Raw genomic sequence first — 24,908 nt, forward strand, 5'->3', positions numbered from 1 at the left:
TGTTCGGCAGTCTTTCATGAAGGACGTGGCCAGAAGCTCTTTGAATGCCTAAACAAAACTGGCCGTGTGGACCATCCTGCTTGCATCCTTATTCCCACTCACCAAAAACACTGACAGTGAGACAAGATTTAGTTTTGTGGAAGTCATGTTGAAACTTGTCCAGCAGGGACTTGTATCACCTTCGTCATTTTATCTTTAATCTGTTTCTCCAGACTTTCCCTTTTTCTAGACCTCAAGTTCACTGGCCTGTGAGCTTCTTGGTTCCCCAGAATCATCCTTCATGTTTCTGTTATGTTAGCCATCCCCAGTCCTCCGTTGCATCTCACAATGTGGCCTTTGATTTCCTTACAAACTCTCATATGGGTACAATCTGGACGTGGTGGTTGTCAAGAATGTCTTTAACTTCAGCTCTTGTCATGATTATTTGCCTCAGCTCACCAAATCATAGAAGCATAGAGTTGGAAAGGGCCTTGTGTTGTTTTTTAGTAATTAAGTTGTGTCTGACTCTTCATGACCCCATGGACCCAGAGCACATGCCAGGCCCTCCTGTCTTCCACTGCCTCCCAGAGTTGGGTCAATTTCATGTTGGTTGCTTCGATGACCCTGTCCAACCATCTCGTCCTCCGTCATCCCCTTCTCCTCTTGCCTTCACTCTTTCCCGACATCAGGGTCTTTTCCAGGGAGTCTTCCTGTCTCATGAGATGGCCAAAGGATTGGAGTCTCAGCTTCAGGATCTGTCCTTCCAGATGACCCTTTTAGTTAATATTAATCTTTAAACTTTTTTCTTCCTTCCTCTCTTCTTCCTCCTTTTTCTTCCTCTCCTTTTCCCCTTTGAGGATCTCAACTGACAGTGAGCCTTGGTTTCCCAATGCCAGCCCTGGCCAGACTATTCGGATCTTTCCTTCAGGCACTCAGTCAGGCCTCCGACCAGGTCTTCAAGGTAAACTCCAACAAAGCAATGATATATAAGGTCCAGTCATTAACAACCATCTCTTAGTTTTTCACAGCAGATAGGGATATTGGTCCTCTGTCTGAGGTTGTTTTGCAAAACCAAAACAAAATCTGCACAGACTTGTGTCCCTCTTCAGCGTACATTTATTCTCCAATAATATTCGTCACCCAACAATCACAACAACAACAACCATTTTTCAGGGTATTTAGTCAGTAACAGCACAGAGTGTCAAGCTGGTTAATAGCTGTATTTTCCAGCTGTAGATATTGAGGAGTTGATGGTCAATTAGGCAGAGTCTTTCCAATTATAAATATTACCGTTGAGAAAGTATCAGCTAAGAAGTTTAGTTGTGTTCATTCGTTATCTGCTTCCTTGAAACAACTTATCGGAGTTTTAAAAAGAAAGAAAGGAGTAAATAGAAAACAGAAATGGGCCTGCCAGCCAGCTGAGCTTACGAATTTCACCCCAGGTTTTGGAAGAACTCCAGTTCTAGAGGGTATCAAAAAAGAAAACAAAAACCATCTGCATTTATAAAATAAATGCATACATCAGCAAGTGGAAGAGAGCAGCAAGCTGTTGCATTCAGCTTGGCAACTAGCCCAGAAGTTCACTCCAGGTCACCATCTGCTTCCTCTCTTTGATTGGGCAGCCGGTGGTAGACTCCAACTCCCATGTTCCTCTTTTTCTTTCTTTCTTTTTTGCCCCAACTACATTGATCCAGATGCTCTCGATGGGACAGCCAATCTCCGCCTCCTGTATTTCTGTGCAGGAATGTGCATTTTTTTATACTCAACTCCTAAAATCCAGTGTACCCATGTGGCTAAGCTCTGTTTTTGTCTCTTTTGAAACTAGGAACTCAAGCAGAATGCTCCAAAGCCCAGTCTCTGGCCCTTCCTGCACCTTCTACAGTAACGGCAGACCCAGAGAACAGATTCAGCCCTTCTTCAGTCCCTTTCTCTGCCCTTGCAGATTCTCTGCCTCTTGCAGATCTTCTCTATCATCTTCCAGTCCAACAACCTCCCCAGCAATGTTGCTCCTTCTGATGTATCTATGGATTTCTCTCTCCCCCCCCCCCCGTTGACATTAATGTTACTAGCAATGCACTTTTCCAGCTGGTCTCCTCTTCCTCCCCTTTTGCTGTTATTTATTAGCTACATACATTTCATTTTGTGTAACACATTGTGTTTTTTAAAAAAAACTTCTTTGGGACAGATTTCCAGGTTTTAAGGGAGCACCTTTTCTCTAATGATCTTCCTTGGTAATTTTCCACTTTTGGTCACTATTCCCAAGTGGTTCAAAAACTCAGTCCCCTCCACCACCACCCAGGAGTGGATTGAGCTTCAAGTCCTGTCCAGCTTGACACGTCGGTGAACTTACACTGGTTCCTTTTGGCTTTTAGGATAAAGCACAGGATGACCTCCACTCTAACTAGTTCTTTGTTGTTTTAAGGCATAAGTGTTTTGTGAGACACACATTTTCTCATTCTTTTTTTGTGAGGATAATTGAAATCCCCCATAAGAACAATGATTTCTCCTCCTGAGAGCTTAGCTGGCAGTTGTCAGGATAAACTCAGCAAGCACAAACACCAGAGAGCTGCATTTTGTCCTTTTTCACATCAGAAACATTGCATTGGCCTTATGCCGAGTTTCCAGGAGCCCCCCCAGAATGCCTTCCAGTGATGCTCTGGGTCTTCCCCCCCCCCCCCCGCCCCTTCTTGCAGGAGATGGAGGAGTCCCCTCGAAAGGGAGGCACAGGCTGCTCATCACAGACACTGTTAACCATCGTTAAGCCAGGACCTGCTGCTTCCCAGGTAAGCACCGCATCTCCCCGCGAAAGGACGTTGCCCCCCCACCCCCTGCAGGACTTTGAAAGCCTTCTTACTCTGCAAAGGGACCGCCTGCCAGGGAAAGATGATGCTGGATTTGCATCATCCCTTGGGATGAGGATGTGAGCCAAGTGATCAAGCTGGCTGGGAAAATGAGGGGAGACCCACACGGGAAGGAGGATGCTGAGTGGGTGAGCCTCAGCTGCCCTCCTGAGCACAGGAGGCGAGGAAGAGGAGAGCCGGGAGGAGGCGCACACAGGGACCTCTACCTGTCCAGAAAAACCATCCTGTTCTGAATGGGGACATGCTGGGGGGGGGGACAAGAGTTCGGGCAGCCGCTGAAAAGAGGGGTGAATCCACAGGTGCAGGTTGGGCTGGGTCAGGGGCTTCTCTTCCAGGGCGGAGCGGAACCCCAAGGGCCAGCGGGCTTTTGGAAAGGACCCGGCTGCTCCGTCTTGCCCACCTTGTCCCCCGGATAGAACCCCTTGGGGGCTCCTCAGGGCAGCCTGGGTGCCAGCTTGCACGGAGATGCCCAGCCGGGCCCTGTCCTCTTTTTGTCCCTCACAGGCCCCGGTGGAAGGGATCGCGATCCTGCGCCAGTTCCCCTTCTCCTCCGCTCTGCAGAGGATGTCCGTCCTGACCCAAGAACTTGGCAAGGAAGCCTACGAGCTCTACATGAAGGGGGCCCCAGAGAGGGTGGCCAGCTTCTGCAACCCAGCAACGGGTAAGGAGCACCGACTCCCCATGTGTGGGGGGATGATCACGACCGCAGGCTGGGAGGGAGCTAATCCTGTACTGAGACATCCACCTGCATACATGACAGCGTGCTCCATGAGACATGAGAGCATTCCAAGGTTGTACCCCAAGAAGCTGCTGCGTAGAGGCCTCTGCCCCAGTCAGGTTTTACGAGACGCATGTACACTCGTGTTTCATCACATGCCTGTGGAATATCTTTACCCGTTATCGTGTTGCTTCAGCACACCTTTCTGAGCATGGAGAAGTGCATGGGAGACCGCTGTCCGTGGTGCTGAAAAGTCCTGGTTTAACTCTTTCCCTGAACAGGACCCCAGCCCTGTTTTTCCTGACTCACTAAGAGAATGGTAGAGGAGGGGAAGGTCCGGGTGGCAGCTTTACCGGGGCCCATTCAGGCCGCACAGGAAGGCGTTCGAGAGGAAGCTGGCTATTAACCCAGAGGGTAGGAGGCTTCCTTCCCTGGAGTCAGTGGTCTGCAGAAGGACTGCAGGGGCCCTTCCTCTCTTCCCAAAGCACTTTCCTCTGCCTTCCATGCTTCACCAGGACCATCTGAGCACACCGGAAGCTCTCGAGGCTCCGGATTCTGTGCCTCAAATGGGAATGTCTTCTTCTTCTCCTCCTCCTCCCCCAGTTCCAGCAGACTTCCAGTCGGAGCTCAAACACTTCACGATGCAAGGCTTCCGAGTTCTTGCCCTGGCACACAAGGAGCTCTCCTCGCAGGGAGGGGTGGACGTGGAAGACCTGGAAAGGTGAGGCCTGCAGGAGGCGAGCCAAACTCCATGTTGACCTGTCTCAGCCAGCTGTCCTCTCCGGAGCACTCCAGCAGTTTAGCTTTAATGAAATAAAACCCAATGCCTGGCACATTTAGTTATAGGTATTTTGAACCCCTAAGTAGTCCCTCTTTTCTGTGACACCTTGAGGTGCCTCCAGACAAGGTTGTCAACTCTCTCTCTCTCTCTCTCTGTGTGTGATTTTCTCCCCAAGTGGCTTCCATGTGTATCTGATCAAATGTGTGCTGAATCCTTTTGCATGGATTGATTTCAGATCCTTAATCCTCTGGGCTGTGGGGCTGCTCTCTGGGAAGGAATTTATTTTCTTATTCCAGTCGTGTTCAGGTGCAAAGAGATTGCACGACCTTTTGTCCAGTGGATAGAGATGTCCTTGGGTAGAATGATGGGACCGATGAGAATGGAGCAACGGAAAATTCTCCGCTTGCTCTCTTGCTGGATTTGAATGTGGGCAATTTGATTCCTTGATGGGAGGAGAAGGCAGTGCTCACCCATCTCCTGGGGTACCAAACACCTTTTGCCAGCCCCTTCTCCAGGCATGTTGTCTTAATCTGGCACGTCTACTGAAGAAAGCTGCCGGTCTGCTTTCTCCGTGGGGCGCATGCTTGCAGCTGCTCTCGCGTTTTCCGAGCTCAGGAGCCCCCCCAGGGCAGCAGGTCCCCTTTGAGATCTGATCGCCTTTATCATGATCTTCAGGGCAGGTCGGCTTTCAGCCGGGCCAGCGACGTCAAAGCCTTCCTCCTGAGTGATTCCCTCGCTGTGGGTGGGGAGCATCTCGGCCTTTTTGTGTCATCCTAGCACCCAAGGCATAGCCTCTTCTTTTCCCCTTGGGGCACTAACTCTTGCCTGGCCCCTTCTCTCCCCCCTCCTCACAAGGGATGAGGTGGAGTCGGACCTGACCTTCCTGGGCCTGCTGGTCATGGAGAACCGGCTGAAGAGCGAGACAAAGCCGGTCCTGGAGGAGCTGAGCAACGCCCGCATCCGGAGCGTGATGGTCACAGGTACAGCCAGGGTGGGTGTGTGTGTGGGGGGGGGAAGATCTCCCTGTCTGGTGCTGGGGAAGGAATAGCGAGCCCGGTGTCACTTCACATCTGCAGGGACTGAAGCTGGTCTTCAGGGACAGGTTAGCTTTCGTGACACTGGCAACAACCCCGGTTCCCACCAGAACACCTCCAGTCACTGGCGACCCAGGCCGGCTCCGAGGTGGTGCCGTTTCCTCTTCACTGGCAGGCGGAAGAACCCCTAGATGAAAATGAGGTTCCTGTTACCCCAGTGGGTAGGCGGGCATAACCAGAAATTATACTAGGGTACTTGCAGGTATAATTAATGGGAAGATGAATTTAAGTTTAACACTGAGAATAGAGAGAAAATAATGTATGTTGTTAATTCAGAAAGGATGGAACATTTTCAAGGTGCAGCCCTTCAAGAAGAAAGTGATAACAGGCACAGAATCAAACCTGTTGTTTCGTACATGAATTTTCCCATGCAAAGGAAACTATGATTCTATTTTCTCTAAAGCTGTTTGAGTAATACAGTCCTGAGCAAACTACTGTATCTTCCCATGTATAAGATGATACTTTTTCCTAAAATAGTTAGAATAAACATTGAGGGTTGTCTTATACATGGAAGTAAGAAGGGGGAAGGGATCAAAGGGCTGCAGGATCACAGCCCTTTCATTGTGCAGCCATATCATGGCTGCTTTACCAACTTCCTAAGCCCTGTGGGGCTTGTTGTTGTTTAGTCACTAAGTCATGTCTGACTCTTCGTGACCCCATGGACCAGAGCACAACAGGCCCTCCTGTCTTCCACTGCCTCCCAGAGTTGGGTCAAATTCATGTTGGTTGCTTCAGTGACCTGTCCAACTGTCTCGTCCTCTGTCGTCCCCTTCTCCTCCAGCCTTCACACTTTCCCAAAATCAGGGTCTTTTCCTGGGAGTTTTTTCTCATGTGATGGGCAAAGTACTTCAGGATCTGTCCTTCCAGTGAGCACTCAGGGTGGATTTCCTTCAAAATGGAGAGGTTTGTTCTCCTTGCAGTCCAGGGGACTCTCAAGAGTCTCCTCCAGTACCACAATTCAGTTCTTCAGTGGTCAGCCTTCTTTATGGTCCAGCTCTCACTTCCATAGATCGCTACTGGGAAAACCATAGCTTTGACTATGCGGACCTTTGTCCAGACTTTCCCATGATGTATTCTGCATATAAATTGAATAAGCAGGGGGACAATATACAGCCTTGTCGTACTCCTTTCCCAATTTTGAACCAATCAGTTGTTCCATATCCAGTTCTAACTGATGCTTCCTGTCCCACATATAGGTTTCTCAGGAGACAGATAAGGTGGTGAGGCACTCCCATTTCTTTAAGGACTTGCCATAGTTTGTTGTGGTCCACACAGTCAAAGGCTTTTGCATAGTCAATGAAGCAGAAGTAGATGTTTTTCTGGAACTCTCTGGCTTTCTCAATAATCCAGTGCATGTTAGCAATTTGGTCTGTAGTTCCTCTGCCCCTTGGAAATCCAGCTTGTACTTCTGGGAGTTCTCGGTCCACATACTGCTGAAGCCTACCTTGGAGGATTTTGAGCATAACCTTGCTAGCGTGTGAAATGAGTGCAATTGTACAGTAGTTGGAGCATTCTTTGGCACTGCCCTTCTTTGGGATTTGGATGTAGACTGATCTTTTTTTCCAGTCCACTGGCCACTGTTGAGTTTTCCAAACTTGCTGGCCTATTGAATGTAGCACCTTAACAGTGTCATCTTTTAAGATTTTAAATAGTTCAACTGGAATGCCATCACCTCCACTGGCCTTGTCATTAGCCATGCTTTCTAAGGCCCACTTGACTTCACTCTTCAGGATATCTGTCTCAGGGTCAGCAACCACACTATCTGGCTTGTCTGGGACATCCAGATCTTCCTGGTATAATTCTTTGTTGTATTCTTGCCACTTCTTCTTGATGTCTTCTGCTTCTGTGAGGTCCCTCCCATTTTTGTCCTTTATCGTGTCCATCTTTGCACAAAATGTTCCTTTAACATCTCCAATTTTCTTGAACAGATCCCTGGTTTTTCCCTTTCTATTATTTTCCTGTATTTCTTTGCATTGTTCATTTAAGAAGGCCCTCTTCTCTCTCCTTGCTCTTCTTTGGAAGTCTGCATTCAATTTTCTGTAACTTTCCCTATCTCCCTTGCATTTTGTTTCCCTTCTCTTCTCTGCGGAGCTTAGGCAATGGGTAAAGCAGCCATGAAAGGGCTGCAGAATCGCAGCCCTTTGATCGTGCAGCCATTTCATCATGCTTTACCCGAAATAGGAACGAAGTAGACGATCCCCACTTTTCTTATTTGGGGTTGGAAAAATTGGAGTAGTCTTATACATTGGGTCATCTTATACAGAGAAAAATACGGTAAATTAACTACACCACTGCAGGAGTATTCCGGATACCTTGTAGTTGTGGTCAGGTATATATTGGAGCAATAAAATGCAGTATCCACACCATAATCAAAGAACATGAAAGACACTGCAGACTAAAACAACTGGAAAAATCGGCAGTAGCTGAACATGCCCTAAAACAAGCTGGACATGAAATTCTATTTCAAAAAAACAGAAGTACTGGACAACATCAGCAATCATTATGTTATACTGCACGGGGAAGCCATTGAAATCCACCAGCACCAGCAGAGCTTCAACAAAAAAGAAGAAAGTTTTAAACTCAACAAAGCCTGGCTCCCAACACTGAAAAATACAGCCTGCAAAAGGTCAACGAATTCTACCCAGCCACAAGGACTGCACACACAAGACTAGCTAACTGGTCACTGCACAGAAAAGACCAACTCGCGACTTCCAGCAATCACAGTGACAGATAATATCTCCTCCTTATCACAACAATACACCCACAACAAAAATGCGCTGATCACCATAATCACCCAATTTCCTGAAAGGGACAAAAGCTGATCCCACAGCTATAAATACTCAACTATCCAACAAACTGCATCAGAGCACAGTCAGAATTCTGAATCCTATCCTCTGAAGATGCCAGCCACAGGGACTGGTGAAACATTAGGAAGAAAAACCTTAAGAACACGACCAAACAGCCCGGAAAACCCACAACAACCACCAAATTAACTAAAGACCTAAAAGTTCCAAGTGCCTAGCAGCAAAGCTGTCAAATTGAAATATGATTAGAATAAAAAATAGTGGAGCATTATATCAACCTGGTTGTGGGGCTGAGGCCGGTGGGTGAGGCCCCGCATGGCTGAACCTCCCTCCTGATACGGGGCGCTTCTTTCCAGGGGACAATCTTGAGACCGCTGTCACCGTTGCCAAGCACTCTGGGATGGTCTCCGGCAGCAGCAAAGTGATCCTCGTGGAGGCCAGCGAGCCCAAGGAGACACAGCCAGCCTCCATCACCTGGCAGCTGGTGGAGGAGACGCAGCCGTGCAAGGGAGAAATCCAGGTAAGGCTGCACTTCCAGAGCCTTTACGAGCATTCAGTCTTGGTGAAAAGGGCAAGCATGTGGAAGTAAGATGGGCAATGTTAGCAACCTTGGGCCGGGAAGCTCTGTCGGCAGCCCCTTCTAGAGACAATGGCATCCTCTTCTGTTGAGGTCTTCCCTACCGGTACATTTTTACTCCGGTAGCCATTACTCTTCAGGATGGTTCTTCCGATTTCTATGATCTTCTCCAAAATGGAAGGCATCAGATAAGAACACTCCCAGTCTTCTTGTCAAGGCATGTGCCACCCGGACACGGCCAGGCACAGTTGTTTTTGCCGCCAGATGTCAGAGAATGTAATGAAGGTTTGACCTTCATTTCCTCGCAATAAAAAGCTTGGGCACCCCCAGGATTTTTAGGGTGGAGGAAAGAGAACAAAGTATAGGTCAGGGTGGGCAACTATCAGCTGCTTTGGCTGAGTCCGAATTATTTGTCTTCCAAATCACAGCTGATTTGCTTCTGGCTGGTTTGTATCCAAGTCATCTGAAGTATTTCTGAGTCTTTGTCTATGACTGATGGAAATGGGAAAAAATTATGTGCTGTGACCTGGGATGGGTTGACATCCAGTGCCTTCAGCTCCTTCTGGACTTCCAGTATGCAGGCATGGATGGATGGATGGATGGATGGATGGATGGATGGATGGATGGATGGATGGATGGATGGATGGATGGATGGATGGATGGATGGATGGATGGATGGATGGCTTTCCTCCCCCCCCCCCCCCGGTTCCCCACCAGAAGCAGTGAAGTTCTGTATCCCACTCAGGTCTTGCTCGATGGCAAGAATTTCACAGATACAGTACAGGAATTCATTTGATTAGATTGAGGTCTGCAGCTGCTAAAGAAGATGTAGAAGAAGAAATCCCCCCAATCTCCTGAAAGCGAAAGAGGGACAGATAACAGTTTTCCTCTGTTCTCTAACCTACCATGCTTACAAAATAGCCAACTGTCACATGACCGAGAAATTTATTCCCGGGGGCTTCATCACTGGAGTTTCTAGGAGAGCTTGGACTTTTCCTTGGCAATCTCCTTTTTGCCTGGTTCCCAATTCTGTTACATGGTTAATTTCATTCTCACTGTAAGGGGGAGTGTTTTTTAAACAAATTGAGGGTTGGCTTGTTTTTTAAATCCAAAAGGTGATGAACCAGTATTGAGGTCTTCAGGAAGTCCTACTTCAATTGAACTGCTCCTTGGACTCTAAAATTAAAATAATTTCCAAAATTCTCTCTCTCTCTCTCTCTCTCTCTCTCTCTGTGTGTGTGTGTGTGTGTGTGTGTTTGTGTGTGTTACACACACACAGAGAGAGAGAGACTGGGGGGGGAGAGCAGGTCCAGGTCCACCAGGTCAACTTCTCATGCCTCCCCATCTGAAGCAGAAAGAGGTCAGATGGGATTCTTACCCCAGCGGAAGGTGGAGACACTTTGCCTGGGACCATCCCCACTTCTGTCCCTTTTGTTTCTATTCACTTCCACGCCTTCCAAAAGAGTTGGAAGGAGATCACGGAGATCAACCGTGGGAATAATTTTCTCCTGACTTTCAGACTCATTGCATTACCGTTGAGACCAACAGCAGCAGCAGCAACTTCCATTTTGCCTTGAGTGGGAAGTCCTATCAGGTCATCAAGAAACACTTCAGCAGTTTCCTACCCAAGGTAACTTGTGGGGAAATGGTTGGGGAGGAAATCTGTGCAGCTGGGACTGGTTGGGAATGTGACCCCCTTTCTGGCTGGGTCAGATCCTAAACAAAGGGGGGGGGGGGGAGACAGGAAAGATACTTAATCATGGCTAGGGTGACACAAAAAGGCTAAGCGTGTACACACAAGCACACACACGTACCAAGCCTTGCCTTGCGTTGCCTGTGACTACATGGTCAAGTACTGTGTGGAATTTACTCCACTTGTGAAACAGGTGAATTTGACATACTTTTTACAGATCACATTGAGCAAAGGTTGATTCGAATTGGTTTAGCGTTTTTGCTCCCAAAGCAACTTTGTTTCTCTGCTACTTTTTCAAGCTGGAATGATTGAGAAAACAGCTTCATGGCAAACCATAAAAGGATCAGCAGAGGAAGGAAGGAAGGAAGGAAGGAAGGAAGGAAGGAAGGAAGGAAGGAAGGAAGGAAGGAAGGAAGGAAGGAAGGAAGGAAGGAAGGAAGGAAGGAAGGATGGATGGATGGATGGATGGATGGATGGATGGATGGATGGATGGATGGATATGGGCAAGAATGTGAATTGCATTGCATCCAGTATGAACAATGAACTCTCTAACATAATGCAGGCTGCAAGTCAAATTGCAACATAGGCACACTAGTAGTTCTACTGGAGCTGTTCCAGAGCAGGGCTTTGATGTTGCCAGCCCAGCTGAAAGCCAGTTTGTTGTTATGATCATTGTAAAGGAGATTATAGCTTAGATGTTACAGTGGGGGAGGGATTTACCTTAGAAGATGATGGTGTGCACAATTCTGTGTTCTTTGGAGAAAGTCAGTAGTTGCTTTGATTGTTGTGATATTGATGTTTTTGTTGATTAATTTGTTCTTCATCTGTTTGCAATTTGTCTTTTGCCTGGCTTAAAGATGTCTGTTACCCAACTGGAGCTCTTAGTCTTCAGGGATGGATGGATTTCCATGGGACAAACAAACAAACAAACAAAAATGTGTTGCTTAAAACTCTTTACTTTCGTCAAATGAATGCTGGTTGTTGCTGAGCATCCCGTTTTCCTTCCTCCAGATCCTTATGAACGCCACGGTATTTGCAAGGATGTCTCCAGGCCAGAAGTCCAGCCTTGTGGAAGAATTTCAGAAACTGGAGTAGGTGGCTTGGCCCAAGGCAGGGAGGGAGGGAGGAAGTGGGGCTTTCACACACATGCACACACACACACACCAAAACCCCAGGATGTGTTTGTGGCTCTCCTAGGAGGGAATGGGGGCGCGGTAAGAAGTGACAGGAGAGGTGACACCTGAACGCCATCCCCCGGTTCAAAGGACTGTGCATAAGTGTGTGTGTGTAAAACCAACCATGTGAAGTGACCACACACCCGTGTCTCTCTTTTTCTTCATGTGTCTTTGGTGGGAGGCTGGGAGTGCCCCCACACTGCTCTGCACATAAGCATGGGTTGGATGATGAGTATAAAATGTGTTGCATCACAGCTGGTTCATCCGTGTCTGATCCTCTGCCGGAGATTAGCTCCAATTTCCTTGTGGCCTCAAAATCTAGGCTAACAGGATGACCTGATCATATGTGGCAAGGCGGAAGGAGGATGCGTGCTGCTTTCTGCCTCAAAGTTGGGGAGCGGCCCCCAAACACCCTGTCCCATGGGTTAGAGGGAGCCCCGTTGCAAAAAAAAAAAAAAAAAGAGTCGACAGCATAAATGTTTCTTTAGGAAAACAACTTTGGTCGGCCGATATGTCAGTCCAGTTTGTGCTCAGGACGCGCAGTTTTGTTGGTGACGCCTACATCATATTCTGTGCGTGCAGAGAGAGAGAGACGCAACATGTTTCCCCGCCTGGATGCCCAAGGGGTAAGGAACGACTCTTTTCTTTTTAAGAGCTTCACGAGCGGCCTCTTCTGTTTTCCAGTTACTGCGTGGGGATGTGCGGAGACGGCGCCAACGACTGCGGGGTAGGCCACCCTCCTTGTTCCCTGTCGTGCTTTTTTGTTAAAAATTGTTCTCCACACCGATTATGACATGCCAAGATTGTTGCACCTTGCAAGATAGGCTGCCGTTCTGTTCTTGTTCAAGTTGACCAAGGGAATAAGACGAGACAGAAAGTCTCTTAAAGATTCAGGTGAGATCATGTTATGGCCGGACGCAACCCTCCGTCAGCCTCTGCCGGCAGCTCCAGAGATACCCGGGTGTGGTCCCTCGGAGCCACCAATCTGCCCAGGTTGCACCGAAAAGCCGTGAACGAGGCCATCTTTAGTCCACCAAGAGAGGTTTGGCTTCTCCGCCCGCCCCCCCCCCCAGCATTTCCCATTTTTAAAATAAGTTTCCTGGTGAAGGATTGTCTCCTCTCCTCCGGAGACTCAGAAGCCATCCTCAGACCATTGCAAAGCCTGAGCCAGGAGAGGGCTTCGGCCCCAGCCCAGCCCAGCCCAGCCAGCAGCTGTCCGGAATAATTTCTCAGGTTCCCTGGTGGCTCGGAGAGGCTGCACTTGGTGAAGGCTGCCCGCTCTTCAGGCAGGGCTTCTTCAGGGGGAGATGACACCCCCCCCCCACTGGTGGGGCTAGGATTCTCTCTCACATGCACACACCCTGCTCATGCTTTCAAGTTAATCCTCTTGAACAGGGCTGCAGTGTCTGGAAGATGGCAGACCCAATCCCCCCCCCCCCAAATCCACCTCCATTTTCCTCCGGCACATGAGAATGCCTTCCTGCTCAGCCGGACGGGCTTTGTTTCATTGTTGTTCCTCAGGCTTTGAAAACAGCTCACGCTGGCATCTCCCTTTCCGAGCAGGAGGCCTCGGTGGCTTCGCCCTTCACCTCCCAAACCCCCAACATCGAGTGCGTGCCGGAGCTGATACGGTGGGTCCTGCTTCACCCCAGTCAGCAGTTGTGATGCTGGTGCCAGCCCCCATTTCACACACCCCCGAAGGGGACAGATAAAGCATGGCGGCTCTCCTGCCCCTTCCCTTCCCATTAGGTGTTTCCAGAATGAACGCACCCGGAGCGAGCCTGGCCCGGCTTCCAGGCTGGCACGTGCTTGGCTGCTTGCGCTCACCACAGCCCTTCCTTTCCGGAGGGCTGAACCTTTCCTTCCGAGCCTTGCGCCGCCTCCTCATCCCTGAGCTGCTCCGGGCAGATCCCTCCGTCCTCTTATCCTCTCCGTTCCTCTCTCCACCCCAGGGAAGGCCGGGCCGCCCTCGTCTCCTCGTTTGCCGTCTTTAAGTTCATCACCCTCTATGCGCTTCAGGCCTTCATTGCCACTGCCCTGCTTTATTGGGTATGTATTTGCCTAGTGAGTTGGCACAACCAACAGAGGGTGGGTCTCAGACGGCATGTCCTGGAAGTGGGAAGATGGAGCATCCTTGTTGATCAAGGGGAGCTGGAGAGTTTGGTCTGGGAGCAAGAGAGAGCAAGGCCACCCTTGGCGTCTTAGGCTGGGCAAGAAGAAGACACGGTCGGGAAGACCCATGTGAGCCTCGCGTTGTGTCTCCACCACTGTTTCCCACCCACCCCCAGGAACCCGCACGCCGTCACGGCCATGCTCCACCTCCAAAGTCCTGGGCTGAGAGTGTGTTATTTTGGGGTATTTCTGTGAAGTTCTTTGCCTCGTGCCTGACAATAAAATGCTAATTTAAAGGCATCTATGCCCTCAAAGCCTTCATTGGGCCCCTCCCTTCACATCCTTTTGGCGACAGCTCAAAACCTGCCTTTTAAAGCAGGCTTTTAAGAACCAAAGTGGGCAAGGCTGGGTCTGTTCTTGAGGCTTTTAGAGGCCTTCTGAAAGCTTTCAGAAGTTTGGATTTTGTTTGCTTTAATTCTTTGTTCAACTTCATTGTGTTTTTAGCCTGACTTCTTTAAAGTCCATCACCTTGTGAGCCACCTCAGGTCCCCCTCATTGGGAAAGGGCAGTAACTATGGACATAACACAAAGAAATGAACAATAAATGTTCACTTTGTTCTTTCAGCAAATACAAATCTTGGGGAATTTCCAGTACCTGGTGCAAGATGGCATTTCCCTTGCAGCTGTCCTAACAAGTAGGTGACTTGCTCTGTTCTCTGTCAAATGGTGAAGGGTCTGTCTCACCTGATCTTACCCAGAAACAGGTACCACTGCATCCCATGATGCAAAAATCACCCTCTTCCGATGTGAGAGATGGAAATGTGTGCGGTTTGAGGATTTGGTCTGCATTTCCCACCTTCCCGAACAAATACTGTTCAGGTTCAAACCAAGAGGGGTTTTCCCTAACTCTAGGGCTGCCCTGGAGAAGGGCTCTGCCAGTGTGGAGACCTGCCCCCCACCCCCCCACCCCCGCCTGGGGCCTCCGTGAACAAAAGGTGTCTTCTCCTCCTCCCTTTTGAGGACACCATTGGGCCAGACTAAGCCCATTCTGGGAGCTCGGCGCTTGTTCCTTTCCACTTGCCCCTCTGCCCGCAACCAGACATGGGCCTTTGGGGGGGGGGGGGCTGTGCTCCTCAAGAGGTGTTTGCTCCTGCTGAAATGGGCAGCGTAGCCCAAATGCCCTCTTCTACCTTCGCGCCCTTCCTTCCTTCCTTTGCCCTCCCCACAAAGGCCCATGTCTGGGCTCTGTAGAGCCTTGGGGCTCTGACCGAGAGGGTCAGGGAGCCGTTCAGAACCCGGCCCACCCAGATCTATGGGGCCCGTTGTCAGGTGAGTGCCCAGAGAGTGAAGGTGGGTCAAAGACAGTGAAGGTCTCAGGTCAAGGAAAGTGTCAGGCTGCCCTCCCTGGGGAGGGCAAGGGCTTTTAAGGGGCTTCCAGGGCACAACGTTGCCTGGGAGCAAGCCAGACGTCTGGTCACGGACAGCCCAGGCTCACACACAGAGTTTCCAGCAGGAGGTCTGGCAGAGGGGTTGGGGGGGGGGGGGAACGACTGAGAGGCAATCCCAGCCTCAGAGGGAAACGTCTCTGCAGAAGCTCCTGGAGACCCACCAAGGTTGGCTGAGGAGAGGCTTCTGGAGAAAGTCCTCCTGATGCCCTCCTGATGGGGGCTCTTGGGTGGGCAGCCTTTTGGCTTGGCGATGCAGGGCTCCCTTCCCGTGGCGGCAGCGATGCTCCCACATCTCCGGACAGCCCAGACCTCCTGGGTCTGTTTGGGTTCAGGCCACTCCAGGGTGCCACAATGTGGTTACAACTCACCCTCTTTGGAAACGATACTGTCTCACCCTCCCACCCACCCGCCGTGGTAGGCGACATGGCCTGGCTTCTGCCAGCCTGCCCTCTCTCCGTCCACCTGGTGCTGATGCTCCGGGCAGTGGGCAGCTTCCCTCCAGGGCTCCTTTCTCTTCCGACAGTGAGCTTGTCCCACGCCTATCCGAAGCTGGCTCCCTACCGCCCGTCCGGACGGCTCCTCTCTCCGCCTCTGATGCTCTCCGTCATCCTCAGCGTCGGCTTCACCCTCACCATCCAGACCTTCGGCTTCCTGTTTGTGAAGCAGCAACCTTGGTTCTCGGAGGCGCGCAGCTATAGGTGAGCCCCCCCACCCCCACCCATCCCCAGAGGGCTCCCAAGGACTAATTCTTAAGACGCAGAGCCGGACCTCACCTTCTAACATGCAAAATCCTTCCCCTTTCGCCCGCCAGGGTGAGTGGCAAACCTTGTCCTGGGTGGGGTTCTTTCCCTCCCGACCAGAAGGCCAAGGCTTGTCCCTTATGATCAGGAGCCTTGGCATTTCTCAAGGGCTCAGCCCTGACAAAATATGGGCCTTCTGGGGCTTGGCCTCGCCCAGAGGTGGCTGGAAAGACAGCCTGCAAGGAGGGGGGGGGGGCGGGAGGTAGGGGCAAAGCCTAGGGTGAAGGCAGGTGGACCCGGGATGGAGAATCTCAGGGATCCTTCTCCTTCCAGGGAGTGTCCTTCTGGAAACCAGCCTGCCTTCCTGGGCAACGGGACAGCCAACTCCACGGCCGAGGCGCACCGAGTGCTGGGCTATGAGGGCACCACCCTTTTCTACCTGATCATCTTTGATGGCGTGATCGTGGCCTTTGTCTTCTCCAAAGGGAAACCCTTCCGGAAGCCCATCTACACCAACTGTAAGTGGCCCTGTCTGAGTCGGCCCTCCTCGTTTGTGGCTAAATGGAAAACAACAACAACAACAACCCTCTCCTCGCCACCTCCCAGTCAGGCTGGAGGCGAAGCACCCTTGGCGGCTGAGCCCACACGCCAAAGGAGGAGGAGACCCGAAGAGATGAGGTTACACTTCTTCTCATGTCATAGGGTGGGTCAGGTTTCCTTACGGAGCTTCCAAACCATTGCCCCATCACCCCTTGGAGTAGCCTGGCCTGTGAGATTCCCACCTTCCCCTTTGGAGGCCTTCCTGGGGCAGAGAACCACCGTTCTCCTCCTCCTCCTCCTCCTCCTCCTCCTCCTCCTCCTCTGGCCAGGCACCCTCCCTGTTCCCTAGGGCAAGATGAGAGGTCCTGTCTACAATCACCCCAAGGGGGGATTAACAGGGGCCCCTTCTTTCCGATTCTCCAGATCTTTTCTCCATCCTGCTGTGCCTCCAGCTCGGGGTTTGCCTCTTTCTCCTCTTTGCGGACATCGATTCTGTGTACAAGGGGTTGGAGGTGAGTGTGGCAAGACACCCACAGGACGGATCTTTCTTCCACTTGTTCTGTAAGCAAGGTCGTCCAGAGCATCCTGCTGGTTTCGGGATTCGGGCCACCAGTAGGAGACGGAAAAGCATGCTGTTGGCTGGCCTGTGAAGGGTCTTTGCTCAGGCTGAGCTGGGGCAGGGGGACGGGGTGGGCGGGATGGGACGGGATGGAGGCAGCAGAAGACCTGCCATGCCAGGTCAATGGAGCTGAGCTGAGGGAGGAGGAAGGGTCTAACTGCCCGGGTCCCTTCTCTTTCCTCACAGCTTCTCTGCACCCCAGTCACCTGGAGGGTTTACGTCCTGATCATGCTGGTGGTCAAGTTTTTGGTCTCCTATTTTGTGGAGGTGAGCAAACTATTCCCCCCCCCCCTTCCTTTATTGGGAAGTGCACCCACCTCCTTCCTTTTGAGCAAAGGGGGTTCCTGGGTGTTGGGTGCAAGGAGGGTGGGAGGATTATGAATTGTTGGAAAAGGAGTCTATGCCTCTCAGCACCTCCATGGCTGTCCACTGTGTCCCCACCCACCCACCCCCAGGCCTCCCAGGTTCACAAGCAGGAGAGGTGTGGGCTGGTACCACAGAGCTCTCCTGCACCATGACAGGACAGGACATCCCTCACGCTTGCATTTGGTTGCAGAAACCACATAGGGAAAGGAAGGAAGGAAGGAAGGAAGGAAGGAAGGAAGGAAGGAAGGAAGGAAGGAAGGAAGAGTTAAGGTTTATAGTTTGGCTTAATGTACACTTCTTGTCATCTCCTGGCTCCTGAGAATTCAGGGTTCGATCAAACAGCTGCAAAGGTGTGTACCTGACTGCACTGGAAAGGTTCACTTCAAGAGACACAATCTCCCTTAAAGCAACCCTTCTTTCTGCTGGGGAATCGCTCCAGCCAGACCCCCAAAAAGGTCCTGCTTGGGCAGGGATCGGGGTCTGGCTGGAGCACGTTTCCCCATTGGTTGTGCTGGAGGTCAGGAGAGAGATCGCACCTGATGGCTCCAGCAAGGATCCAAATTGCAACCTGTCTCTCTGTGTGGTTACACACATAAGTTTCCAAAATCTGCACAACCTGAGTCCTGAGTGTTTGTTTCACCCAGCAGAACCAAGACCAAACAAAACAAAACAAAACAAAACCACAAGGCAAAGGACGTGGCGGTTTCTCTTGTTCACTCCCAGAGTGATGCGCTGCTGTTTCCTTTTGAGTTGGGTGGGAAGAGGTCTCCTTATCTCAAGGTCGAAGGGATGAACCATGGCAGAGGGAGGTTGTGGCCCTTTACTCTGAGGCTTAGGAGTTGTTTTGGAATAGTGGGGAGTGCCTGCCTTTTAAAAAAATGGACACAGCCCTGGCAAAGAAAGAATGAGGCAGCCTGTGAAGGGGTGGGGGGGTTCATGGGAGGGGAATGCCGTCCCACGGTGGGCAGCCAAGCTCCGGGGGAAGGCAAGGTGTTGCTTGCCACTCTCATTGCCTCCCGGACCTGAAAGCAGGGGACCCCATTCCTTCCTAAGCCCTGCCTGGGAGTCGGGCCCTGGAAGACTCCCTGAGATCTCCTGGACTGCCAGGGAGCCTCCCCTTTCCCCCTTCTTATAGAGAGAAGCAGACCGACTCCTTGTCTCTCTATTCCCCCCACCCCACCCAGGACGCCATCCTGCACAACCACCAATTCTGGCTCTGGATCAAGGCTCTCTTCGGAGTCCGTTCCTCCAGCCAGTACCGGAAGCTGCAGCGGCAGCTGGAAGCGGACACCTCGTGGCCTCCCGTGAACCGAAGGGATTGGGCCACCGAGGGGAGAAGCGAGGCCTACATCAACCCCGCCTTCGATGACCAGGAAGAGAAGTAGGCGCCCGGCGGGACGCACCGAGGACTTGGCCCCTCGTCCGCACACGCTGAACTCCTTTTTCAAAGAGACGGGCCATGATTCTCACGGGAAACGGTGTGGCGCAGGAGACCCTGGTGTGTGGACAGCTTTTGGAAACGGGTGGCCAGAGCTGAGCCCCCACCCGAAGGGGACTCAGTTCCTCTCTCTGCTCTGTGGCAAAGTCCTCACAGACATTTCCACAGGGAGCGGGAAGACGACGAAGGCGAAGGGCCAGGGCCTCTGCAGGGCAGAAACACCCCCTAGAGAGGGCTGGCGGTGGCAGCCAGGGCAACCGGGTGGATGGGGTGGGGGACCGGGGTGGGGGGGAGGACGAAGGAAAAGGGTGCTGAGCAATGAGGAGAGCACCAGCTTTTCAAGCAGTGCACATTTGCTGCCAAGGCAAAGAAAGAAAGAAAGAAAGAAAGAAAGAAAGAAAGAAAGAAGAAGAAGAAAGAAAGAAAGAAAGAAAGAAAGAAAGAAAGAAAGAAAGAAAGAAAGAAAGAAAGACAGTCCCGTCCCGTCCCGTCCCGTCCAGTCCAGTCCAGGGCACAGAGATCTCATCACAAGGACTTCAGAAAAAAATAGCCCTGGTTTATTCCCTGGTGGAGGCGAGAGAAAACCCTGCGCTGGGGACAGGAAAGATTGACTGTGGATTTTAGTCCATTTCGAAGGCAGGGTTGGAGATCTGGATGGTGTCTCTCATGGCAGGAGTCTGTGCACGTTTTCTGTGCGGGGAAAAGAAAAGATTGTGCCCATTAAAAAGGCTGTGGTGCCAGAGTCGCCACCCTTTGCCCTTCCAGCGTCTCCGTGGCTGCCCTTGGTCCACAAGACTGCTTCCTCGGCTGGTTCTCTGCTCTTTGGGAAAGGGGAAGTGTGTGGGGGGGGGTTGGAGGGGGAGAGGGGTTTCCGCGGTCGTGGTGTGGACTAGCACTTCTCTGGCCACACACTACTGTGTGAGGGGGTTCCTCATCACCCCTTCCTTGACCTGCTCACTATCCCCTGTTCTTTTAGGGCTCAGCGCTGAGTCTCATAGGCATCCAGTGCTCCCCAGTCCCTTCGTGCCCACAAGTCTCAGATCCCCTTTATACGATCCTGACGGAAGGGCTGATGCTCAAGATCCAAAGGGGGGAACTCCTTCTTACATCCTAAGGCCACCTGGATCCCAGGGAGGGAGGGAAGGACAGCACATAGATAAATTGAATGAATGATGAAAATCAGATGCCCGAGGCTGCGTCTTTCCCTCTGGAAACCACACTGGCCCCCTGTTCCCTATGACCCCACAGTGTGCGGGAAAGCTTCAGCTTCAGAAAGTCTCTCTTCAGCCTAGCTGTTGCTGGACGTTCTCAGGATCACCGCCTGCCTTGTAGACGGTAATCTCTCTCTTCCCCCCCCCCGCCGTCACGCTGCCCTCCTCCCACCGGGACTGAGGGAGGCTTACCTGGGAAGGCACAAGCACAGCACGATGGCAATGACCAAGACAAGGACGATGGTGGCTGCTGAAACGCCCAGAACAATGTAAAGGACGGTGTAGGAGTCCTTCTCTGGGGGAGCTGGGGAGGGAAAAGAAGGAAAAAAGAGATGAGGGAAAACTCCGGAGCGTCTGTGCCGAGGCTGGGGGGTGGGTGGGGGAGAAGGCCCCCTCCCTGGCCTTTGGGGTCGTCCTCCTGGAAAGGCCTTACTGGTTCTCGGGAAGTTCATGAAGGACCTGCTTAGCTCAGACAAAGGAGGAGGTAGCCAGGCGCTCCGTTTTGGTTTTTTAAAAGAGATACGTAGATGAGCAGGTTTTTTTCACCTTCCATGTAGCCCAATGCAAGTGGGAGTAATCCCAGAGGCTCCCTCAAGGCCTCTGTGCATGCCCAGAGACTTAGCTGAGTGGAGACACAGCCGAGATGTAGACACAAGTGGAGAGGAGAGAGCGGAGGCTTCCGGGGTGCAGCGTGAAAACTTAAGGCAACCTGCCTAGTTGGCTGGGCCAGAGCCTTTAAAAAGGAATGGGAGTCTTCTCACGAGAAAAGGACGGGGCAATTCCCTGGCAGAAGAGAAAGAGGCTCCGGCGAGGGGAGCAGCCTAGGGGTGGGTCAATCAAGGCAAAGGCAGAGGAAAGGAGCTTTACCTGTTAGCTGAATTTCATCTTCACAAAGGTATCCCTGGTACCTTTCAGGGCACTGGCAGTAAAAGCCTTGGGGGTGATTGGCTTCTGTGCAAACGCCATCATTCAAGCAAGGACTGGAGAGGCAGGGGCCAGCTAGGGGCGAGAAGGAGGAGGAGGAGGAGAGAGCCGTGAGCGAGGGACTTAGGAAAGAGGGCCACAGGGAGTTGCCCAGCCTGACCTTCCTCTACGTCCAGTCTGGGACAGGCAGAGCCTGTTATTCCAACCAGGCAGGTGGCTCCACCTTGGAGGATGGTCCCCCCATCCCCTCTTGGTGGGAGAAGAAAGGCTCGGCAACTACGCACAGCGATAGCAGCCCCGGGTGAAGTTGGCCACGGTGCAGAGTTCCTTGTCGACACAGGCCGTCCTGGAGCAGGAAAGACCGGAGCTGCTTGTGCACACACAAGACTGGCTGCAGTCGTCGGTCATAAAGCTCTCCCCCACCTGGAACAGAAGGGCAGAGAATCAAACTTGCACAGGGGAGCCAGAACCAAGACTCCTCCTGCCCCTTCATCTCCCCAGCTTAGAAACGTTGATTCGTGGAGGTGGAAGGGGCCCCCTAAGGGGCATTGAGTCCAACCCCCTTGCTCAAGGCAGGAACACAAATCAAAGCAGGCTGGACAGAGGGTGGTCCTATTTTCTCTGGAATGCCTCCAGCATTGAGAGCGCTCACCACCTCCCTCTGAGGTCATGGGTTCCACTGTCGTACTGCTCTAACAGTTAGGAAGTTTTTTTTCCCCCCTGATACTCAGAATCTGTCTCCTTGTCACTTGAGCCCATGGTTGCATGTCCTGCACTCTGGGGTGACCGGGAACCGATCTTGTCCCTCCTCTGTAGGAGAACCTTTCGAGTCTTTGAAGAAGATTGCTATCTCACTCATCTTCTTTCAGCTTCAGGCCTCCCTTTCCCTACAGCTGCTGCTGGAAGTCCTTCACCGTCAGCTTTCAGGGGCAGCTGGTTAACCAGCGGCTGGCCTTCCTGAGCCTTTTCTAAAGGTACTGGAAAGATGTTCAGATTCTGCACCCCAGCCCCACCTCCCAGCTGTGGCTGAATCCATGGGGAGGAAGGGACGGGAAGGAGAAGCCTCTGCCAAGGTTCAGATACGCAGACCTTGGGGGAGGATTCAGCTCATCTCTACACCCACACCCACTAGGTTGTTGGGAGGACTTTGAGAGAGGAGGCACTGGTGCTCTGGACTGGGCGGTGGCTGATGGAAGGCAGAGGGGGCATCATCCCACCGTACCTGGTAATATCTTCCCAAGAAGGTGCAGCCACACTCTCGGAAGGGCACGCAGTCAAAGCCGCTGAGGACATGTCCAGGGAGGCACTCGCACCCTTCCAGGCAAGGGGCCTCGCACTCTGCAGGGGCAGCCAGATCCGCACACGAGGCTGGGCAGGCGGATGTGCAGGGGCTGTATCTGCTGTTGGGGGGGCACTGCGGCGCTGCGAAGAGAACACCGCCGGAGCCTCTGAGCATCCTGGCCCTGGGGAGGGGCAGGGGCTCCCCTGCACACACATGCAATGCCAGGCTCTCTCTTCACTAGCCCAGGTCCCCTGATTCCGAAGGTGATGGCCGAGATGCCAAGGTCACTGAGGGCCACCGGGAAAGGTTACAGACATCTGAGGAGGGGGCTCTCCTCCCCCCCTCCTCTGTCCCCAGAGAAGGAGAGACCCACCAGCCATGTTCTGGCTCCCTAAGCTCTGAAGGAAACGGAGCACTCACTGCACGCGGTCGTCGTTCTCCAGTCCCCGAGGGTGACCCCCTCCACCTGGCAGGCCAGGGCGTATTGCTCCAAGGTGGGGCACAACCGGGCGGTCCTGTTGGCTTCGATGCACATGTCGAAAAGGCAGCCCCTGCAAGAGGACAGGACGGACAACTGAGAGCCGGGATGGCATTACGCGCATGCGCGCGCACACACAGGTTTGCTCGCCCTGAGCTCTGGGATGGCTTCCCTTGCAGAAGGGCTCTGGGCTGAGGAATGGCCGTGCAGGGGGAGTCAAGGAAAGCTGCCAGGAGTGAGAAGGCCATGGAAGGAATCAGATGGAGAAACCGAGGCTCCAAGCATACATTATAGACTGCCTATCATTGGGAGAGGAAATTCCTTATAGGTAGAGAGACATCTGCTTGTCACAGCAGGACCTTTTCACACATCCCCCAGTTTTGCAAATCATCCCACTTTCTTTTGTGATTGGTTATCGGGAGGTAAACTCTACGGTTGGAGGCAGAATTAATCAGGAAGGAAAGTGTGCTGGAGGCATGTCTCTGGAACAATGGAGAGGTTTCAACTTCTAATAACATGCCATCTGGAACTAATGATCAGATCTTCAGAGAAGTCCATGGACAGCAATGGAATAGGCGAGGGCATTCCGAGATGAAGCACCGATCCAGAAGAGGGAGAGCGATCCTATCCAGAACAGGCTGGACTCAACCTTCTTGGTCAGATGGACCAAGAGAACCTCCCCCCCCGGCTTCAGTCAAGTTTTTCTGCTTAAAAGCCCCCTGTTCAGTCAAAGTGGCTGCTCTTGTGAATCCTTTGGTCTACTTCTCAAATAAGTGGTTGTGTTGATTATTGGTTACCTACAGGGTAGGGAGCGCTCCTTGCCTGGGCTGCAAAGGGACAGCCTTCCTTCCTTTCCTCCTCCTCCTCCTCCACGGTTGACCCTCATGCAAGCTGCAGGCCTCTTGGGTCATAAAGGAAGAGCAGGTGAAAGGAAACCCATTGCACCTGGGGGTGGAGGGTGGAGGCTCTCCTCAATCACGGATGAGAGCCTCTTTGAAAGCTGGCCAAAGGGGCCTCTCTGTCTGTCGCTGTCCAGCCTGCTGAATGTTTTTCATTCCCCTTAAATGGAAGTTGTGTAGGGGTAAAGCATGCCACCGGATTTTCTGGTCCTACGAGGATAACTCCCTTCTGCCCGTGTTTTCTGTTCAAACTTCCTTCTAGGGCCCCAATCCCCTTGCTCTGAGGTAGGACCTCAGGACTTCCTGGCTGACGCAAGACATTCTGGGGGCCTTTCATTAAATCAAGGAGCTTCAGGGAGACAGAAAAGGCACCGGAGGGTCACGAGATGTCAGATGTCACAGACTGCAGCGGGCCAAGAAGCAGGGAGCCTTGCCTTCCCCTCCCAGGGACTCTCACCACCCTCTTCCATACACAGGCCAGCCCAGTTTGGATTGTAGACCCACCCATCTCAAAGGCCAAAGGGCTGACCACCCTGGCTGGACGTGGGAAACGTGAACCAGGCCTCAGCGGCTCAGTGGAAGGGTTGCCCCTGGGTGAAGCCCTGAGCTAGTTCCCCAGAGACCCAGCTGCCCCTTGGTGCCAGCGGGAAGATGGTTGTAAAGCCACCTGGATGAGTGGTGGGAGGAAAAGAAGGGCTTCCTCCATTGCCCCATCCTTGAACCAACTCAGTACACACACACACACCCCATGTGTTTGGCCTTGTCCAAAGCTGGCCAAAGGGGCTTTGCAGAAAATGCCCACTGAGGCTAAACATGGAACTCTGGCCATCGATGGCTGTGGGAGGGTGACGGCTGGCTGCTCCGTCCAGCTGCCTCCTTGAGATGCTCACCTCAGGAAGGTGCTCGGAGGGACCACATCAAAGCATGGCTTAAAGGGTCCGCTCGGGTCGGCCAGAATCCCACAGCTGGAGCTGCCGTTGGCTTGGCTCAGCTGCCCGGGGGAGCAACGGAGGGCAAACCCTGTCTCCAGTTCAGGCCCCTCGTCATCGTTGTCTTCTTCTTCTTCTTTTGGAACGGCCTCTCGTCTGGAACAGAGAAGACGGGCTTAGCGAAGGCATTCCGTGATGGTGGAGCAGAACCTGGTCTCCCTTGGGAGAGGTCTTGGCTGT

General features: G+C 52.2%; 2 protein-coding genes across 2 annotated transcripts in view; one reads left to right on the forward strand and one right to left on the reverse strand.

Moving 5' to 3' along the window:
- Positions 1-19,209, forward strand: part of ATP13A5 (ATPase 13A5) — a 33,261-nt gene extending 14,052 nt beyond the window's left edge. Inside the window, exons 15-30 of the mRNA XM_072993284.2 lie at positions 2,673-2,762; positions 3,345-3,501; positions 4,162-4,279; positions 5,195-5,319; positions 8,594-8,757; positions 10,334-10,444; positions 11,519-11,598; positions 12,367-12,409; positions 13,204-13,313; positions 13,635-13,731; positions 14,420-14,489; positions 15,766-15,940; positions 16,316-16,500; positions 16,946-17,034; positions 17,328-17,408; positions 18,692-19,209. Of these exons, the coding sequence (XP_072849385.2) occupies positions 2,673-2,762; positions 3,345-3,501; positions 4,162-4,279; positions 5,195-5,319; positions 8,594-8,757; positions 10,334-10,444; positions 11,519-11,598; positions 12,367-12,409; positions 13,204-13,313; positions 13,635-13,731; positions 14,420-14,489; positions 15,766-15,940; positions 16,316-16,500; positions 16,946-17,034; positions 17,328-17,408; positions 18,692-18,892 (1,896 nt within the window). The 3' untranslated portion in view covers positions 18,893-19,209. The remainder of the gene's footprint in view (positions 1-2,672; positions 2,763-3,344; positions 3,502-4,161; positions 4,280-5,194; positions 5,320-8,593; positions 8,758-10,333; positions 10,445-11,518; positions 11,599-12,366; positions 12,410-13,203; positions 13,314-13,634; positions 13,732-14,419; positions 14,490-15,765; positions 15,941-16,315; positions 16,501-16,945; positions 17,035-17,327; positions 17,409-18,691) is intronic.
- A 271-nt stretch (positions 19,210-19,480) lies between these two features.
- Positions 19,481-24,908, reverse strand: part of LOC140705552 (IgGFc-binding protein) — a 50,867-nt gene continuing 45,439 nt past the window's right edge. The window contains exons 41-47 of the mRNA XM_072993283.2: positions 24,630-24,824; positions 22,783-22,913; positions 22,303-22,502; positions 21,365-21,503; positions 21,024-21,155; positions 20,349-20,460; positions 19,481-19,635 (exon numbers count right to left, since the gene is read on the reverse strand). Of these exons, the coding sequence (XP_072849384.2) occupies positions 19,566-19,635; positions 20,349-20,460; positions 21,024-21,155; positions 21,365-21,503; positions 22,303-22,502; positions 22,783-22,913; positions 24,630-24,824 (979 nt within the window). The 3' untranslated portion in view covers positions 19,481-19,565. The remainder of the gene's footprint in view (positions 19,636-20,348; positions 20,461-21,023; positions 21,156-21,364; positions 21,504-22,302; positions 22,503-22,782; positions 22,914-24,629; positions 24,825-24,908) is intronic.

The sequence above is a fragment of the Pogona vitticeps genome, chromosome 3, assembly GCF_051106095.1.
Source record: "Pogona vitticeps strain Pit_001003342236 chromosome 3, PviZW2.1, whole genome shotgun sequence".
NCBI classification, from domain to species: domain Eukaryota; kingdom Metazoa; phylum Chordata; class Lepidosauria; order Squamata; family Agamidae; genus Pogona; species Pogona vitticeps.